Source organism: Oncorhynchus mykiss, chromosome 12 (genome assembly GCF_013265735.2).
Source record: "Oncorhynchus mykiss isolate Arlee chromosome 12, USDA_OmykA_1.1, whole genome shotgun sequence".
NCBI classification, from domain to species: domain Eukaryota; kingdom Metazoa; phylum Chordata; class Actinopteri; order Salmoniformes; family Salmonidae; genus Oncorhynchus; species Oncorhynchus mykiss.
In genome coordinates, this window is record NC_048576.1 from 91,538,756 (window position 1) to 91,559,342 (window position 20,587).

At 42.7% G+C, this 20,587-nt stretch overlaps 1 protein-coding gene across 2 annotated transcripts in view; it reads right to left on the reverse strand.

Annotated features, from left to right (window-relative positions):
* The window catches only part of si:dkey-61p9.7 (uncharacterized protein LOC559161 homolog), a 25,011-nt gene continuing 4,424 nt past the window's right edge, over nucleotides 1-20,587 (reverse strand). For both annotated transcript variants that reach the window (XM_021558948.2, XM_036939160.1), the window contains 7 exons: nucleotides 18,356-18,424; nucleotides 17,616-17,663; nucleotides 16,991-17,038; nucleotides 16,516-16,702; nucleotides 16,233-16,331; nucleotides 4,158-4,235; nucleotides 1-3,783 (listed from right to left, as the gene is read on the reverse strand). In XM_021558948.2, the coding sequence (XP_021414623.2) occupies nucleotides 3,568-3,783; nucleotides 4,158-4,235; nucleotides 16,233-16,331; nucleotides 16,516-16,702; nucleotides 16,991-17,038; nucleotides 17,616-17,663; nucleotides 18,356-18,424 (745 nt within the window). In that variant the 3' untranslated portion in view covers nucleotides 1-3,567. The remainder of the gene's footprint in view (nucleotides 3,784-4,157; nucleotides 4,236-16,232; nucleotides 16,332-16,515; nucleotides 16,703-16,990; nucleotides 17,039-17,615; nucleotides 17,664-18,355; nucleotides 18,425-20,587) is intronic.

A 20,587-nucleotide genomic window follows, 5' to 3' on the forward strand; every position in this document is an offset into this window, starting at 1 on the left:
TGTATTTTAAACAGTGGTTTATTTGTTTTGCATTGATACATAGTACATATCCCATTGATTTAAAATAGACTAATATACAATTACACATTTGACAAAATGAAATTACATTTAAAAAAATACAACAGCAATTTAGCAATCATAACAAACAACAATTACTGACCACTAGGCAGGTAGCTTAGTGGACTAGTAACCGAAAGGTTGCAAGATCAAATCCCCAAGCTGATAGGGTAAAAATCTGTCATTCTTCCCCTGAACAAGGCAGTTAGCCTAGGAACAGTGGGTTATCATTGAAAATAAGAATTTGTTCTTAACTGACTTGCCTAGTTAAATAAAGGTATAAATAAAAAATACCTTCTGTTTAACGTCATTTGTCATAGATTATTTACTGTAATGACAAATTAGAACATCAAAAGAAATGGTGTGCAGGTGTGGTTGGAAATCTACTCATTTTAAATGTATAAATGAATTGATCAGTAATCAGGAAAAATATATATTTGTGTTGTTTAAATGTGTGTGTGAATGTGCACGTGTGTGTGTGAGAGTTAGGCTATATGGAGATGATTATGGAGTAGTTTGGTCCATCAGGCTGACCCCCACTCTCCGCTTGAATCTATTGAGGGAAGATGATATTTTGCCAATGTGGATTCTAGGAGTAAGTCAATTCTCTATCAGATATAGAGGTGCCAATGTGAGGTACGGCAGTGGGGAGGGTGAAGGTTATCACTGTGTCTTGTGTTATATAGATGGATTTCAGAGTTAACCTGGAAGAATCCATTGAAAGGTAAACTGTCTGGGAAGTATAAAAGTGTGGAGATGGAAGTGCATAAATGGCATACATTAATGCGGTACATAGACAAGATATTGAGTTTCTTAAACAAAGGTGCAGATGGAGCCAGGCAATTAGAGGAGGTAGCTAGTCTTGCAAATGTCTTTTGTAGTATGACTAATTTGTGCAGGTAGGAGGCATAAGATATAGTAAAGAGCTAGGAAGCAAATCTGATGAAACAAAGCAGTAATCTTTCTAATGATACCAACACTTTGATCAGACAAATTGAATATGATCTTTCCAGGATAACTTTTCATCAATTAGAACTCAGAGAAATCTAGTGGATATGACTGGTTTGATTTCATTCCTACCAATTGAGATTCTGGCTCTTTATTTAACAATATTTCTTATTCTTAATAGTGAATACAATATAGGTCAGATGTTTACATTTAAAAATTAACAAATTATCTGGAACAATTCAGAAAATTTGACCATGCCCGAGTTGGCTTCATTAATTAGTGAGTCAAAATGATTGTGTGTTAAAATCAAAATGGTATCATCAGCAAAGAGAATGGTTATTACGGTATAGATTGATATAGATTAGGAATAACAAAGGTCCAATTATCCCTCCCTGTGGCACGCCACAGGATATCTTGGCCCAGGTAGATGCACGGCCGTTTGCATAAACAAATTGTTCTCTATCATAAACATAAATATATAGCCAATTATATGAAAACCATAATGCAATTTAGAAAGTCATATTTCATGATCAAACGCTTTGTATAAATCTAAAATGATGCCAAGCACGTATTCATTGTTGTTCAGGACTGTAAAGATTTTATCCACAAGTTGCAAAAAGGCCATATCTGTGGAGTAGTTTTTACGAAAACCATATTGGTGCTCATATAGAATACAGTGTTGATTTAATGTTTCAACATTTTTTTACACACCGATTTTTCTAGAAAAACATGGTAGTACAGATATTGAGTGATAATTTGTCAAAGATCTGGGATACCAGATTTATAGAGGGGGATACGTTTGGCAATTTTCTAATCTTTAGTAACAATACCAGTTTGCATAGATATTTGTTGAAGATATACGTTAGAGGCTCAGTGATCAAAGAAGACACTGACTTCACGAATGAGGCACCAATCTCATCATGACCTGCTGCTGATATCTTTAAGTTACCAATTACCTCCATCATACCAGGAGGATCGAACTGAAGCAGAGAAGGGAAATAATGTAATCCATGGGATTTCGATCATTTTTCTCTAATGTGTTTGACAGGGAGGAAGCCATATTCACAAAAAAAGTTAAGTTGGCATGAAATAACATTTATCTCCATATTCCATGGAGTTTGCTTTATTTTTTATAAAAGACTACATTAGATTGTTCTTGAATAAGTTCCTCCAGTTCTTTGTTTTTTCTCTCTCTTGTATTGTACTTTTGTAGTACCGTTTCTAATGTAATCTACCTGTACTGTTAGTTCCTGTTAGTCTTGTCTCTAGGCAGAAACTGCTTTTTCTAATGTGTCCATAATATTTGTGATCTCGTTAATGGCACAATGATAGTTTGTAGAGTGATTTTACCAGCTTCAGCTATAAAGCTAAAAGTACTTCATTCTCCATTTTCAAGTTAATTCTACCGTGCCATCTAGAGCGTGACAGTCAGGATATTTTGTGTGTAGTAAATCTGAGTAGGTAGATGTGTGTGATGTTGGACGTGATATCTGAATAAGAGTAAGACTAATGTGTTGTCTAAATAGATAATAATCCAGCCAATTAGCATGGCTGTGTGCCTATGTATAACTAGCTAACTTTGACAAACAACCATAAATAACTGTTTATTCAGCTAAACTGTAGGTTAAGCTGAATTTAGATATGTGTTTTTGTTGTTGTTGAGTCAATTAGACCATGCCAATTTCAAGCTTATCTTTCAAAAAATCTAAATGTATTTCAAAACATTTAGGTAAGTTAGCTGGTTTACTCGTTAGTTCTGCTTTTTTTTAGTATACCACTCAGTTATGCCTTAATGAGTAGAGCCCTGTACTTTTGTTATTCATGTCACATGACCTGTATTTGAACCTTTCTTTTAAGTCTTTTCCAGGAATGAGAATTAGAACAAAAATGTCAGCACTCGTCTGAGGATGGTGCTAGAAGATCTGACGGAAAAAGAAAAGGGGACAGTTTGATAAAAAAAAAGCCTTAAATAAAAAATATTAAATTCCAGGTCATGTGACATAAATAGCCAAAACGCACGGCACTACTCATTAAGGCATAAATGATATGTAAGTTATATTTTAAGTTATAGGGCATGTTCCTCTGCCCAGGAGTTGCGGATACTGGCCAGGTCTTACGCCAGGATAGGTATTTTACATTATTAGCTAACAACACCATATGGTATAGCAATCTGTCAGTTGATGACAGTCAATAACGTGGCACGCAACCATTGGTTTAAGCATGCAACGCCTGAGCAGGGGAAATGGACCAAATTGTTGAGCTTTAGTTCAACTGTCTTACCCATCGGAGGGGTATATTACAAAGCATGTTTAATGAGTTAGCCAGCCAGCTAACTTGCCCAAATATTCTGAAATAACTTATTTTTTATTTGGGAAAGATAAGCTTGAAATGGGCACAGTTTAATTGACTCAACAACCAAAAACACATGTCTAAGTTTTGCTTTCTTAATGAACCAGAAAATCTAAAGTCATTTCAGTTTTTTGAAAATCAAAGTTAACATAATCTCATTGATCCTGCTTTATAGTTTATCCCTCTGAACCGAATGCTTCGTTAACAATGTAATTAATTGTTAAAGTTCCATTGAAACTTCTCCACCTCACTGGGGATTATAAGAGGTGGAAAATTGACACTCCTATTGGCATCACAACACTGCCAGTTAGGTTTAAGAGGTGGGTTGTGCAGAGCCATCAAACTACCCAACCAGTAGCACTCTGCAAAAATGTGGTTTCGAATCCCTTTGACCTGAAGATCTGTGATGCGTAGACTGGAGAGTTGATCCTGTGGAAGAGAATTACATTTTTTAAATAATGAATTTTGGGCAACATTCTGTCCACAAAATACTGATCTATGAAATCATCTTAACACTTACAATATTATAGCAGAAATCATCTTGTGGCTTTCCTTTTACGATGTCCATGAGAAAGTGAATATTCATGCAGATGAATGTAAACAACGGTAAAATGTGTTTCACACTCATTGCTAGACGTAATATTCCAAAGTTGTGTCCAATGAATTTGAAAATGTTCCCATCATTTTGGGGTAACTTTGCACATGCAGAGAGCTGTTTTGTTGGCAGTGTGCCCAGGTTGATTTAATCAGAATTACAAATGTAAGCAGAATGATTCAATTGCATTAATTGTCTTAAATATTACCTTAACAACATCAGCTTTCTGGCTGTAGAACAATGCCATTTGAAGATTCCGGACTGCTGCTTGCATATATTCTGAGACCTTTAGGAAAGAGAAAACATCTTTCAAACCATAAATAAGGTACTATTACAAAACTGATAACAAACCTGCTGAAATTGTTGCACTCACTGTGTCTAGGGGTACTAGGCCTAGCTACATGGTCTGTAACCTTGGTGTGTGCATTAACGTGGGAAGTAAGCACATGCGATCAGGTGTTGAATGATTGTACTCAGGAGACAGCAACCGTACCTTAGGTCCATGGCCAGCTCTGTTTGGACCCCTTGGTCCATGGCCAGCCCAAGTGGATTATTGATCAGTTTATGTGACGAAAATAAATATATACTAAAAAGGGGAAACTACAAACAGGCATACCCAAACGAAAGATTCACAATCACCTGATTTTCTCCACCTTTATGCTTATCAAGGCTTAATGTTGAATAACCGACTACCTTGCCTGCTAATATTTTTGCACTCGCTAAGTCTAGGGGTCTTAGGCCTAGTTACATGTTCTGTAATCTGAATGAAGTTGTGCATTTATGTGAGAAATCAGCATATGTGCCTAAGTCTTGAATGTACATGTGCCCAGGGAGACAGCAACCTTACTTCTCTCTTGACCTCTTGGTCAGCCAGTTCAAGAATATTATTATTTGTTCAGATGGTGACAAAAACAATACACAAGCACAACAATGAAAAATATCAAAGGCAAGATAAAAAAAATGAACGGAAGGCCTCATGGCCACCAAACAAAACCTCCAGGCTTGCAAGCTGGAACACTGACTGATGATCACCCTTATCAACCAGACTTCCACAGACACCCAACCAGGACCTCATCTTCGTCAATCGCTGGAGAAGGAAATTTAGATTTTGTGGAAAAAGATCCGGGTGTCTTGTGAGGATCAGGCGACAAGCGGCTAATCTGCCCTTGCCTTCCATCCTGCTAGCCAATTTTCAATCGCTGGAAAATAAATGGAACGAGCTGAACGCACATATATCCTACCAACGGGATATTAAAAACTGTAATATCTTATGTTTCACAGATTCGTGGCTGAATGACAACATTAAGAGATAAGGGGCAGCATTTCCACTTTTGGATAAATAGCGTGCACAATTTCAACTTCCTGCTAATCATGCCAGGAATATATTATATGCATATGATTAGTAGGTGTGGATAGAAAACACTCTGAAGTTTCTAAAACTGGTTCAATCATGTCTGACTATAACAGAACTTATGTAGCAGGCAAAACCCCAAGGAAAAACTGTTCAGATTATTATTATTTTTTTCTCTGACCGTTCCCTCAATTGTCTTTGCCAAGGGAAATTAGATAGCGACCATTTTACAGTTCCTACGACTTCCACAGGATGTCACCAGTCTTTGGAATTAGGTTGAAGTTAATCATTGGTGAAACGAAGAAGAGGCACATCCTGGAACAACGTTACACTGTTGATAGTTATGCAAGAGGGAAAATGGTGCATGTTTTGTTTACTTGCTCTATTGAATACAGATTGCCCCGTCTACAATTTGATCGATTATTAACGTTTAAAAATACCTAAAGTTGTATTACAAAAGTAGTTTGAAATATTTTGGCAAAGTTTATAGGCAACTTTAGAAATGTTTTGTAGGGACGTTGTGTTTTGGAAAGCAGTTTTTTTGCCGGATAAAGCCTGCTTTATAAATGGACATTTTGGGTATACATGGACGGAATTAATCGAAAAAAAGGACCAATTGTGATGTTTATGGGACATATTGGAGTGCCAACAAAGAAGCTCGTCAAAGGTAATGCATGTTTTATATTTTATTTCAGCGTTTTGTGTAGCGCCGGCTACGCTAATTATTTTGTTTACAAATGGTTCAGCTGGGTGCATACTATCAGATAATAGCTTCTCATGCTTTCACCGAAAAGCATTTTTAAAATCTGACATGTTGGCTGGATTCACAACGAGTGTAGCTTTAATTGAGTACCCTGCATGTGTGATTTAATGAAAGTTTGAGTTTTAACGCGTTTTATTTGAATTTGGCGCTCTGCATTTCCCGAGGCTATTGGCCACTTGAGACGCTAGCGTCTCACTATCCCCAAGAGGTTTTAAGAACATACAGCTGGCAGGTTATACACTATTGGCAGGATAGAACAGCAGCGTAAGACACAAGGCGTGGATATGCATATTTGTAAACAACAGCTGGTGCACAATATCTAAGGAAGTCTCGAGGCTTTGCTCGCCTGAGGTAGAGTATCTCATGATAAGCTGTAGACCACACTATCTGTATTTTTCGTAGCTATCAACATACCACTACAGACCGATGTTGGCACTAAAACCGCGCTCAATGTGCTGTATACCGCCATAAGCAAACAGGTTAACGCTTATCGCTTAGGCGGCACTCATAGTGGGCGGGGACTTAATGCAGAGAACCTTAATCAGTTTTACCTCATTTCTATCAGCATTGTCACGGCCGTCCTCCTCTTCATCTGAAGAGGAGAGGCGAGATGGATCTGAGGACCAATACGCAGCGTGGTAAGTGTCCATGGTGAATCTTTAATAAAGAAAGACTGAACACTATGCAAAAGAGTAACGAAAACAATAAACCAAATACGACCGTGAAGCTACACAATGAGACCTGTGCTGACACAAGCCACTAACATAGACAATCACCCACAAACAAACAGTGCAACCCAGGCTACCTAAGTATGATTCTCAATCAGAGACAACTAATGACACCTGCCTCTGATTGAGAACCATACTAGGCCGAAAACATAGAACTGCCCCAAAACATAGAAAAACAAACATAGACTGCCCACCCAACTCACGCCCTGACCATACTACATAAATACAAAACAGAAATAAAGGTCAGAACGTGACAGTACCCCCCCCCAAAGGTGCGGACTCCGGCCGCAAAACCTTGACCTATAGGGGAGGGTCTGGGTGGGCGTCTGTCCGCGGTGGCGGCTCTGGCGCGGGACGCGGACCCCACCTCATCATTGTCTTAGTCCGCCTTATTGTCCGCCTCCGTGGCTTTCTCAGCATGACCACCCCTCTCAATGACCCCACTGGACAGAGGGGCAGCTCGGGACAGAGGGACAGCTGCTCGGGACAGAGAGGCAGCTGCTCGGGACAGAGGGGCAGCTGCTCGGGACAGAGGGGCAGCTGCTCGGGACAGAGGGGCAGCTGCTCGGGACAGAGGGGCAGCTGCTCGGGACAGAGGGGCAGCTGCTCGGGACAGAGGGGCTCTGGGCAGAGGGGCTCCGGCAGCGGCGCCGGACAGGCGGGGGGCTCCGGCAGCGGCGCCGGGCAGGCGGGGGGCTCCGGCGCCGGGCAGGCGGGGGGCTCCGGCAGCGGCGCCGGACAGGCGGGGGGCTCCGGCAGAGGCGCCGGACAGGCGGGAGGCTCCGGCAGAGGCGCCGGACAGGCGGGAGGCTCCGGCAGAGGCGCCGGACAGGCGGGAGGCTCCGGCAGAGGCGCCGGACAGGCGGGAGGCTCCGGCAGAGGCGCCGGACAGGCGGGAGGCTCCGGCAGAGGCGCCGGACAGGCGGGAGGCTCCGGCAGAGGCGCCGGACAGGCGGGAGACTCCGGCAGAGGCGCCGGACAGGCGGGAGACTCCGGCAGAGGCGCCGGACAGGCGGGAAACTCCGGCAGAGGCGCCGGACAGGCGGGAGACTCCGGCAGAGGCGCCGGACAGGCGGGAGACTCCGGCAGCGGCGCCGGACAGACAGGACCACCTGCAGGGAGGAGACAGAGAGACAGCCTGGTGCGTGGGGCTGCCACAGGAACCACCAGGCTGGGAAGACCTTCAGGAGGCTTGGGGTTAAGAGGAGGCACCTGAAAGACCGGGCTGTGGGGGAGCACTGGAGCTCTGGTGCGCAACCTTGGCACCACTTCCCCAGGCTGGATAACCACTCTAGCCCGGACCGTCCAGAGTGCAGGCACAGGTTGAACCGGGCTGTGGGTAAGCACGGGAGATCTAGTGCTTACTACACGCACCTCTCCCTTCGGCTCCATTCCCACATTCGCCCGGCACGAGCGGAGCGCAGGCAGAGGACGCACTGCACCCTCCCAGCGCCCCGGAGACACAGCACGCAGAGCCGGCGCAGGATACCCTGGGCCAAAACTGCGTACCGGCGACCAGACCCGCTGAGCAGGCACCATACGCCCTGGCTCGATGCCCGCACTCGCATGACACTCTCGGGGGGCTGTCCTATAGCACACCGGGCTATGGACACGTACTGGCGACACCGTGCGCTTAACCGCATAACACGGTGCCTGCCCAGTATCTTGCTGCTTATAATAAGCACGAGGAGTGAGCGCAGGTCTGCTACCTGGCTTAGCTCCACCCCTCGTGTGCCCCCCCCCCAAAAAAATTTTGGGGCTGTCTCTCGTACCTGTCGCACTGCCGTGCTGCCTTCGCCAACCTCATTCTCCTGTAACCTTCCTTGCACTGCTCCATCGAATCCCAGGCGGGCTCCGGCACTCTCCCTGGGTCGATGGCCCATCTGTCTATCTCCTCCCAAGTTGTGTAGTCCTGTGAAGCCGGCCGCTGTTGTTGTTGCTGCCGCTGCTGCTGCTGTCGTCGCTGTTTTCTACCACGCCGCTTGGTCCTTGGTTGATGGGTGATTCTGTCACGGCCGTCCTCCTCTTCATCTGAAGAGGAGAGGCGAGATGGATCTGAGGACCAATACGCAGCGTGGTAAGTGTCCATGGTGAATCTTTAATAAAGAAAGACTGAACACTATGCAAAAGAGTAACGAAAACAATAAACCAAATACGACCGTGAAGCTACACAATGAGACCTGTGCTGACACAAGCCACTAACATAGACAATCACCCACAAACAAACAGTGCAACCCAGGCTACCTAAGTATGATTCTCAATCAGAGACAACTAATGACACCTGCCTCTGATTGAGAACCATACTAGGCCGAAAACATAGAACTGCCCCAAAACATAGAAAAACAAACATAGACTGCCCACCCAACTCACGCCCTGACCATACTACATAAATACAAAACAGAAATAAAGGTCAGAACGTGACAAGCATGTTAAATGTGCAACCAGAGGGGAAAATTAAATCTAGACCACCTTTAATCCACACACAGAGACGAGTACAAAGCTCTCCCTCGCCCTCCATTTGGCAAATCTGACCATAATTCTATCCTCTGATTCCTGCTTACAAGAAAAAATTAAAAGGAAGCAGGAAGCACCGGTGACTCGGTCTATAAAAAAGTGGTCAGATGAAGCAAATGCTAAACTACAGGTCTGTTTTGCTAGCACAGACTGGAATATGTTCCGGGATTCTTCTGATGGCACTGAGGAGTACACTACATCAGTCACTGGCTTTATCAATAAGTGCATCGACGTCGTCCCCACAGTGACTCTACGCACATACCCCATCCAGAAACCATGGATTACAGGCAACATTCACACTGAGCTAAAGGGTAGAGCTGCCGCTTTCAAGAAGCGGGGCTAACCCGGAAGCTTATAAGAAATCCCACTATGCCCTCTGACGAACCATCAAGCAGGCAAAACGTCAATATAGGACTAAGATTGAATCGTACTACACCGGCTCCGACGCTCGTCGGAAGTGGCAGGGCTTGCAAACTATTACAGACTACAAAAGGGAAGAGCCGAGAGCTGCCTAGTGACACGATCCTACCAGACAAGCTAAACTTCTTCCATGCTCGCTTCAAGGCAAGTAACACTAAAACATGCATGGGAGCATCAGCTGTTTCGGACGACTGTGTGATCACGCTTTCCACAGCCGATGTGAGTAAGACTTTCAAACAGGTCAACATACACAAGGCCGTAAGGCCAGATGGATTACCAGGACGTGTACTCCGGGCATGTGCTAACTGGCAAGTGTCTTCACTGACATTTTCAACCTCTGTCTGAGTCTGTAATACCAACATGTTTCAAGCAGACCACCATAGTCCCTGTGCCCAAGAATACTAAGGTACGGCCTAAATGACTACCGACCTGTAGCACTCACATCGGTAGCCATCAATTGCTTTGAAAGGCTGGTCATGGCTCACATCAACACAATTATCCCAGAAACACTAGACCAACAGTTTGCATATCGCACCAACAGATCTACAGATGATGCATTCGCTATTGCACTCCACACTGCGTGTCCAGCCCCCTCCTGTACTCCCTGTTCACTCATGACTGCACGGCCAGGCACAACTCCAACACCATCATTAAGTTTGCAGATTACAACAGTGGTAGGCCTGATAACCGACAACGATGAGACAGGCCTATAAGGAAGTGGTCAGAGACCTGACCGTGTGGTGCAAGGACAACAACAACCTCTCCCTCAACATGATCAAGACAAAGGAGATGATTGTGGACTACAGGAAAAGGAGGACCGAGCACACCCCGATTCTCATTGATGGGGCTGTTGTGGAGAAGGTTGAGAGCTTCAAGTTCCTTGGCATCCAGGTCACCAACAAACTAACATGGTCATGACAAGAGATATTCCCCCTCAGGAAACTGAAAAGATTTGGCATGGGTTCTCAGATCCTCAAAAGGTTTTACAGCTGCGCCATCGAGAGCATCCTGACGGGTTGTATCACTGCCTGGTATGGCAACTGCTTGGTCTTTCCGACCACAAGGCTCTATAGAAGGTAATGCGTACGGCCCAGTACAAAAGACTCCTGAACAGCTAATCAAATGGCTACCCAGACTATTTGCATTGCCCCCCCGGAACATTGCTGCTACTCTGTTACTCTGTTATTATCTATGCAAAGTTACTCTACCTACATGGACATATTACCTCAATTATCTCGACACAGGTGCCCCCGCACATTGACTCTGTACCGGTACCCCATGTACGCTATGGTCACAAGACGCAGGCCACCTAATTGTCCATAGAATTTCTAAGCAAACAGCTGGAAGCAGGGCTTTCTCCTATAGAACTCAATTTTTATGGAATCGTCTGCCTACTCATGTGAGAGACGCAGACTCGGTCTCAACCTTTAAGTCTTTATTGAAGACTCATCTCTTCAGTGGGTCATATGATTGAGTGTAATCTGGCCCAGGAGTGTGAAGGTGAACGGAAAGGCACTGGAGCAATGAACCGCCTTTGCTGTCTCTGCCTTGCCGGTTCCCCTCTCTCCACTGGGATTCTCTGCCTCTAACCCTATTACAGGGGCTGAGTCACTGGCTTACTGGTGCTCTTCCATGCTGTCCCTAGGAGGGGTGTATCACTTGAGTGGGTTGAGTCACTGACCGTAATCCTCCTGTCTGAGTTGTGGTAAAGTGGTAAAACAGGGAAATGGTTTCATTCGTTTTTCCACCATTCATTTTTCCCATAGAGGACTTTAAAAACCCTTAAAATAAGGGCTGTGTTTCATGCAGGCTTACCTTGGCGTGATGTTTTCAACTATGTAAATCTCTCTGAATATTACCGAAGGTGGCTCCTCTTCTTGTTCGGGTGGCGCTCGGCGGTCGTCGTCGCCGGTCTAGTAGCTGCCACCGATCCTTTTTTCCGTGTTCGTTTGGTTTTGTCTAATTGGTTTCACCTGTTCATTGTTTGGTTGTTAGGGTGGGGTTATTTAAGTTCGTTTAGCCCGCTTCTGTTTGTGCGGGCTTGTTCTTCTGTATTTGTGAGAGGTGTTAGTGTTTTGTTGGGTTTTCTCGCTGTCCTAGTATTTCACATCAGGGTACTATTTTGTTTTATAGTTACGCCTGTGTTGGGTATACTATTTTGTTCCTGTGATTTTTTTGGACATTAAAGCGTGTTTTTTCCCGCATCCTTTGCTCTCTGCGCCTGACTCCACACCTATTCACTCATTGAGCATTACATTCTCTTGGACAAAGTGACTGTAATCAATATACAGTGCCTTGCGAAAGTATTCGGCCCCCTTGAACTTTGCGACCTTTTGCCACATTTCAGGCTTCAAACATAAAGATATAAAACTGTATTTTTTGGTGAAGAATCAACAACAAGTGGGACACAATCATGAAGTGGAACGACATTTATTGGATATTTCAAACTTTTTTAACAAATCAAAAACTGAAAAATTGGGCGTGCAAAATTATTCAGCCCCCTTAAGTTAATACTTTGTAGCGCCACCTTTTGCTGCGATTACAGCTGTAAGTTGCTTGGGGTATGTCTCTATCAGTTTTGCACATCGAGAGACTGACATTTTTTCCCATTCCTCCTTGCAAAACAGCTCGAGCTCAGTGAGGTTGGATGGAGAGCATTTGTGAACAGCAGTTTTCAGTTCTTTCCACAGATTCTCGATTGGATTGGACTTTGACTTGGCCATTCTAACACCTGGATATGTTTATTTTTGAACCATTCCATTGTAGATTTTGCTTTATGTTTTGGATCATTGTCTTGTTGGAAGACAAATCTCCGTCCCAGTCTCAGGTCTTTTGCAGACTCCATCAGGTTTTCTTCCAGAATGGTCCTGTATTTGTCTCCATCCATCTTCCCATCAATTTTAACCATCTTCCCTGTCCCTGCTGAAGAAAAGCAGGCCCAAACCATGATGCTGCCACCACCATGTTTGACAGTGGGTATGGTGTGTTCAGGGTGATGAGCTGTGTTGCTTTTACGCCAAACATAACGTTTTGCATTGTTGCCAAAAAGTTCAATTTTGGTTTCATCTGTCCAGAGCACCTTCTTCCACATGTTTGGTGTGTCTCCCAGGTGGCTTGTGGCAAACTTTAAACAACACTTTTTATGGATATCTTTAAGAAATGGCTTTCTTCTTGCCACTCTTCCATAAAGGCCAGATTTGTGCAATATACGACTGATTGTTGTCCTATGGACAGAGTCTCCCACCTCAGCTGTAGATCTCTGCAGTTCATCCAGCGTGATCTTGGGCCTCTTGGCTGCATCTCTGATCAGTCTTCTCCTTGCATGAGCTGAAAGTTTAGAGGGACGGCCAGGTCTTGGTAGATTTGCAGTGGTCTGATACTCCTTCCATTTCAGTATTATCGCTTGCACAGTGCTCCTTGGGATGTTTAAAGCTTGGAAAATCTTTTTGTATCCAAATCCGGCTTTAAACTTCTTCACAACAGTATCTCGGACCTGCCTGGTGTGTTCCTTGTTCTTCATGATGCTCTCTGCGCTTTTAACGGACCTCTGAGACTATCACAGTGCAGGTGCATTTATACGGAGACTTGATTACACACAGGTGGATTGTATTTATCATCATTAGTCATTTAGGTCAACATTGGATCATTCAGAGATCCTCACTGAACTTCTGGAGAGAGTTTGCTGCACTGAAAGTAAAGGGGCTGAATAATTTTGCACGCCCAATTTTTCAGTTTTTGATTTGTTAAAAAAGTTTGAAATATCCAATAAATGTCGTTCCACTTCATGATTGTGTCCCACTTGTTGATTCTTCACAAAAAAATACAGTTGTATATCTTTATGTTTGAAGCCTGAAATGTGGCAAAAGGTCGCAAAGTTCAAGGGGGCCGAATACTTTCGCAAGGCACTGTATTTGTCTCATTTACTAACAGATTCGAAAATGCCAATTAGCATCAAAGTAGACATGTAAAATTACATATCCCTGCAATCTCTAGCTGACACCTTTGTAAACAGGTATTGTGTAAATTTAAACTTGCACAAGACTGTTCACAGAATTGTCAATTCATTTAAAGAAATGTATCCAATTTATTCATCACATAGTTAATAAAGAGATTCTTACCTTTGCCTCGATTCAGCAGTCTCATCCAGATCCTCATGACATGTTTAGTTCTTTATGATAGCCACTTTAGCAGCTAATTATTTTCTGGTGTAAATACATTGATAAAGGTCACCTTGTCCAAGAAAGATTCACACAGTTATCAAAACGTCATGCCAAGGAAAGCCTTCATGAAACACATCCCTTATCTAAAGTGTTTCTAAAATTAATGATGGAAAAACAATTGGAACCATTTCCCTGTTTTACCGCTAGGGTTAATGGGTATTATGACTCATACTCATATTAGAGTACCACACTCTATAAACAAGACTTGGCACGGGACCTGGAGCAGGTTGCTGCTGCCCCCTTGGGATGGAGTGTGGAAATGGCAATGTAGTGTCTAATCGTGTTCCTACTAGAATTATAGATTTTTAACCAATTCATTCTTAAATAAGACTTTAATGCTTCACAAACTTAGCATAGCGGTCTTCTGCTATCCAACTGCTAGGCTAATTGCAACCAACATTGGCCACCATATCACTGCAAGGGGATTGCTCGTTAAACAATCAATGAGAGCTTTGATCACCCTTCACAGCTCCATCTCAATTGCTTTCAACATTTCAAGCTCCTCTTACTGTTTGGCAGTTATTCCCTCTTTTACCACAGCAAATCTACTGTGGTAATTTACCCTACACATTTTATGAATGGAAAATGCATGTTAGTTTTTTATTTTGATGCATTCTATTAATACTAAATTGTCTTAATACAGTATGGTCATTACTTACCAAGAGAGATATCCCTGACCTGTCCACAAAATTGGTACACAAATACCACGTTCACATGCAATTGGAAACTCAAAACCTCAAACTAAAATTAACATACTATTTTTAATAGAGCTTCCTATTGGTTGATTCTGATACTTCAAGTTGGAAACTCGGGATCATCTTTCTACAATGATTTAGCAAGTTGGATATTTCCGAGTTTTGACTAGCATATGAAAACGGCATAAATCAAGCCAATCGTGATTGAGTTTGAGTAACTGAAATCACTATTTCTTGAGTATAAAAGCTATTTCAAAGCCAATCAAATGTCACATGAATGTTACTTTTGACAATTTTTCCAATAAGTATTTATTGAAACAGCTTTTATGAATTGATCAAGTTCTCTGTGTTGACAACATTCATGAATTCAGGTTGACTGACAGCCCATTCCCTGTACAGCTGCTGCCCATGTTAGCTAAAGTTCAAGACGAGCAACTTTTCACCGGTCAACCCATAAACAGTTCAAAGTCAAAGTCTACACACCCTTTGCACAGTCTTCACATTTGCTGTTTAAAATTAAATATAAAAATATATTAAATTAGATTTTATTCCTACTGATGTACACAACCAACTCTGCACCTTCTCTTTTGAAAATTATCCGCCGCCATTGTTGCAACCCCTATTACCAGTCTGTTCAACCTCTCTTTCATATCGTCCGAGATCCCTAAAATTGGAAAGCTGCCGCGGTCATACCCCGCTTCCAAAGGGGTGACACTCTAGACCCAAACTATTATAGACCTATATCCATCCTGCCCCGCCTTTCTATAGTCTTTGAAACCAAGCTAATAAACAGATCACTGACCATTTCGAATCCCACCGTACCTTCTCCGCTGTGCAATCCGGTTTCCGAGCTGGTCATGGGTGCACCTCAGCCACACTCAAGGTACTAAACGATATCATAACCGGCATCGATAAAAGACAGTACTGTGCAGCCGTCTTCATCGACCTGGCCAAGGCTTTCTACTCTGTCAATCACCGTATTCTTATCGGCAGACTCAATAGCCTTGGTTTCTCAAATGACTGCCTCGCCTGGTTCACCAACTTCGCAGACAGAGTTCAGTGTGTCAAATCAAATCGCTCTTGCTGCGGGTGATTCCCTGATCCACCTCTATGCAGACAACACCATTCTGTATACATGTGGCCCTTTTTTGGACAATCTGTTAACAAACCTCCAAACGAGCTTCATTGCCGTACAACACTCCTTCCGTGGCCTCCAACTACTCTTAAAACGCTAGTAAAACCAAATGCATGCTTTTCAACCGTTCGCTGCCCGCACCCGCCCGCCCGACTAGCATCACCACTCTGGACGGTTCTGACCTAGAATATGTGGACAACTACAAATACCTAGGTGTCTGGCTAGACTGTAAACTCTCCTTCCAGACTCATATCAAACATCTCCAATCCAAAATCAAATCTAGAATCGGCTTTCTATTTCGCAAACAAAGCCTCCTTCACTCACGCCGCCAAACTTACCCTAGCAAAACTGACTTAGAGCTGCATTCAAAAGCATGGGAAACAGCAACCTTAGACAATCGAAAATAAGCTAAACTTCAAAAAAGTGAATTACTATACATCACTCCGAGATGGTGTACCTTTTTTGTGCTTTGTTGTGTGGTGCTGTCCAATGAAAACAGTTGTTTCATGTCCTTTTTCTTCCTCTCCATATCACCCCATGCCACCTCGAACGTGTCCTATCACGATACCATAAAGTGGTATCCACAAAAAGCACAAACATTATTATATCTGAGCTTGAATAACGTTTGTGCTATAAAGATAAAGCAAGACTGAAGTCATTCAGCCAAAGTTGTTCTACCTCTGGCATGAACCACATTCAAATGAATGTAAAGCATTTTAAAATGTTACCAGATGTATTACCTTCACCAAGCGTTCTGCATTGGATGGGTCATAACCAGATGAATTGAATGCTTCTTTGATCTTTGGCCATTCAACAAGTTGCAGTTGATCATACATCTTTCTGAGTTGTGTTTCTCTGCAGGGGTTGGTGATGTCTTCAGACAAATCTCCTCTGCTTTCTATCTCAGGGGACAATTCACTTGCCATTCTGGATTAAGTTGAAGTAAGAAGATAAAATATTTAGGCTTCATGAAAGAGTCCACCTAAAAAACAATCTCATTTACCTATAGCACTTAACTGTCACTTTATATTAATGAATTAACAATTATCTATACAGTATATTCATTTCTTGAACATCCATTGACTCTTACAGCTGCTTCAAATTCTTAATTTTAAAAATGTAATACTGAATTCATGTGCAGTAGCTACAATGCCCTCTGAATATCCATGAATTAGGCTAATGTTCCAAATGGTTGTATAGTTCTGAATACTATACCTCTGTTTAAAGGAATCATGTTTCTTTCGTTCTGCTTCAAGATCAGATCTGTGATTGGAAAATGTGAAGAACATTTGATCAACGGTATGCAGTGGTTTTGTGGTCAACATGTCATTGACCTACCATCCATCCAGGTAACCACATCATATTCAGTCTGTAGAGTGTAGGCTACTGTAAAACCCCAAACAGACAAGTTCTAAAGATTAGGGATGGGCAATTGAAAGATGTCTTGTTTGATTACTCTCATAAATTGAGTACTTCTGTTAAAGATAAATAGTTTGCGGTATGCTGTCGGCTGACACACAACTGAAAGTGAAACTTAACATATTTTCTTTACACTTGACATACTCCACAAAGGATAATCACATTTTAAAAGTTTGAGTACTCGATTATTAGTCAAAATACAAACCTTAGATCCAGTATTCGAGCAAAAATACTCCCTTAGAACACAGAGCCTGCATCCCAAACAGCATAGTATTACCTATTTAGTACATTACTTTTGACCAGGTCCCATAGGGCTCTGGTCGACAGTAGTGCACTAGGGAATAGTGTGCCATTGGGTTGCACAATAGATACTGTAGATTCAAAAGCGGTTAGTATTATTTAGTGCCAGAGTAGTATTTACCTCACTTTGTCAAGCTCTGTTTTGTAAAAGTTTTCCATCTCGGCAATACTGTGTTAAGAGCAAAGTCAACAATCATTATAAGTATTTGATGAGCACAATAAATACATTTGTGGTGTTTGACACACTAATACTTGGTTAACACTCCTCCGAGCAGTCTATTTGGCAAAACCTTATTAAAGCACATGTTGGCATGCAGGCAATTCCATGATAGCAGAGTTACGCGGAGACTCAGATGTTTCAGCTAAAAATGTATTTCAAACAAAAAACAATGATTGCAAATATTTGTGCTGATTTGTGCTGTTTGTGCAGTCATTCTTTTACCAATCTTTGCATCTCCACTGTTCTTCAAGTAAATGTGTTTTTGTAAATATTTTCAGTGGAAATTGTTAAAAGTAGTATTGTGCATATAAGTGAATGGTTTGTTCAACTTTGCAATCATTGTTTTTTGTTTAATTAACATACTTTTTAAAATGAAAAATCTGAGTCAGTGTCACCGTGGAATTGCACTGAATGCCACCCATGCAGTGTGGTGAAGTCACAAAGCGGCTGTGGAGCTTCTACAGAGTAATGAAGTATACTGTAAATCCAGCCTAACAGCTGCGTTAACTTAATGCATTATGTAACATTCAATTATTTTTTTTAAAGTTCAATGAATTTCCAGTATATCTCTCTACATTTAGCCAAGTATGGTGTGGATAAATTACATAATCTAAGTTCAATTGAATAAATGTTAATAACACCTTTGTTTATGCTCTCGGTCCTTCTCAATCTCCGTGTCTTTCTTCTCATACCAACGGCATGGAAGCATTCTACAAAAAGAGCACATTAAATATGTAGAATGAAGTAACATTTTACAAAAATTATTGAAAAAAGTAGTGTGTCATAACACCATTGTGTCCTCTACACCAACTGTTATCCAAGCATAGTTCAGTTTCTACACGGAGTTGGTTTCAGGCTGGAATGGGCCTGAAAGTTTATGAATACACTTGGGCCTGGTCAGGTTTGGGCTTAGAAATAACATTATGACAAAGAAAATTCAGTGGACGAAGGACTCTGTATTTGGCAAATAATGTCATTAGTACATTTTTTGTATGATCAAAATTTAAAAAGTACAGGTATATAAAATATTAACCGATAGCAAATTATATGGGATCGTTGTGGAGGTATTCTTTTGCAGTGACTTTTTTAGTTGGAAACGCTGCCTGCACATTCTGAAATATTACTTGCTGACTTAATGTCTTACTGAGGTGTGTGGAGAATCCAGTACCTTTCCTTGTAGGCGGTACAAATCACATTATTGTGGAAGCACCGCCTCTAAGAGTATGAATGAGGCAGTTTGAGAAGGTTTGAATCCTAAGCAACTTGCCTACACATAGTTTGAAGTACAACACCAACATAGCTACTATAGTAGGTCAAAGCTATGTGCTGGAACACCTTGGTAGAGCATGGGTGGAATAGGCATTGTGGTGCTCATGTGAATTTCCTTTATTTTTTGGCTTCAGACCACTGCCTATTGTTTTTAATGTCCAAGATTTTTACACCGGAAGGTGATTATGCAACATTACACAAAATTATAATTCCACAATAAGGCCCGGGGGGGTGTGGTACAGTGCATTCGGAAAGAATTCAAACGCCTTGACTTTTTCCACTTTGTTGCGTTACAGCCTTATCCTAAAATTGATCAATCTACACACAATACCCCATAATGACAGGTTTTTAGACATGTTTTGAATTAAACAAAGTGTCAGAATACATAAGTATTCAGACCCTTTGGTATAAGACTCGAAATTGAGCTCAGGTGCATCCTGTTTCCATTGATCATCTCGCAGGTTTCTACATTTTGATTGGAGTCCACCTGTGGTAAATTCAGTTGATTGGACATGATTTGGAAAGGCTTAAATAGTTACATTAGGTTAAATAAATAATAATATTAAGAATTGCTCACACCCCTCTTTACAAGGTCCCACAGTTGACAGTGCATGTCAGAGCAAAAACCAAGCCACGAGGTCGAAGGAATTGTCCGTGGAGGTCGCTGACAGGATTGTGTCGAGGCACCGATCTGGGCAAGGGTACCAAAAAATGTCTGCAGCATTGAAGGTCCCCAAGAACACAGTGACCTCCATCATTCTTAAATGGAAAAGTTTGGAACCACCAAGAATCTTCCTACAGCTGGCCACACTGAGCAATCAAGGGAGAAGGGCTTTGGTCAGGGAGATGTTCCTCTGTAGAGATGGGAAAACCTTCCAGAAGGACAACCATCACCAATCAGGCCTTTATTGTAGAGTGGCCAGACATAAGCCACTCCTCAGTAAAAGGCAAATGACAGCCCGCTTGGAGTTTGCCAAAAGGCACCGTAAGCACTCTGACATGAGAAACAAGATTCTCTGGTCTGATGAAACCAAGATTGAACTCTTTGGCCTGAATGCCAAGCATGTCGGAAGGAAACCAGCCCGGTACATCCAGTGCCAGCTCCCCGCACTCGCCTTGAAGAGCGTGTCATCAGTCCGGTGCCACCTGTGCCGGCTCCACGCACCAGGTCTCCAATGCGCCTCCCCAGCCCGGTACGTCCTGTGCCGGCTCCCCGCACTCGCTCCCAGGGCCAGAGCCTTCCTCTGCCCAGTCCAAGCACGGCGTTCAGCCCGGCTCCATGGCCGGATCCGTGGTTTGGGCGGGTGCTAAGACCCGCACCGGAGCCGCCACAGACGCTAGTCAACCCTCCCCATTTTGGTTTCAGGTTTTGCGCCCGGAGTCCGCACCTTTGGGGGGCGTGGGTACCCACGCCCTGACCATAGAGAGCCCTCGGTGTTCTCTATGGTGTTTTAGGTCAAGGCGTGACTAGGGGGGGTTATCTAGTATTTTGTATGTGTATGTTGATTTGTGAGTGTGGTTCCCAATTAGAGGCAGCTGTTTATCATTGTCTCTAATTGGGGATCACATTTAAGTTGCCCATTGTTCCCAACTGTGTTGTGGGA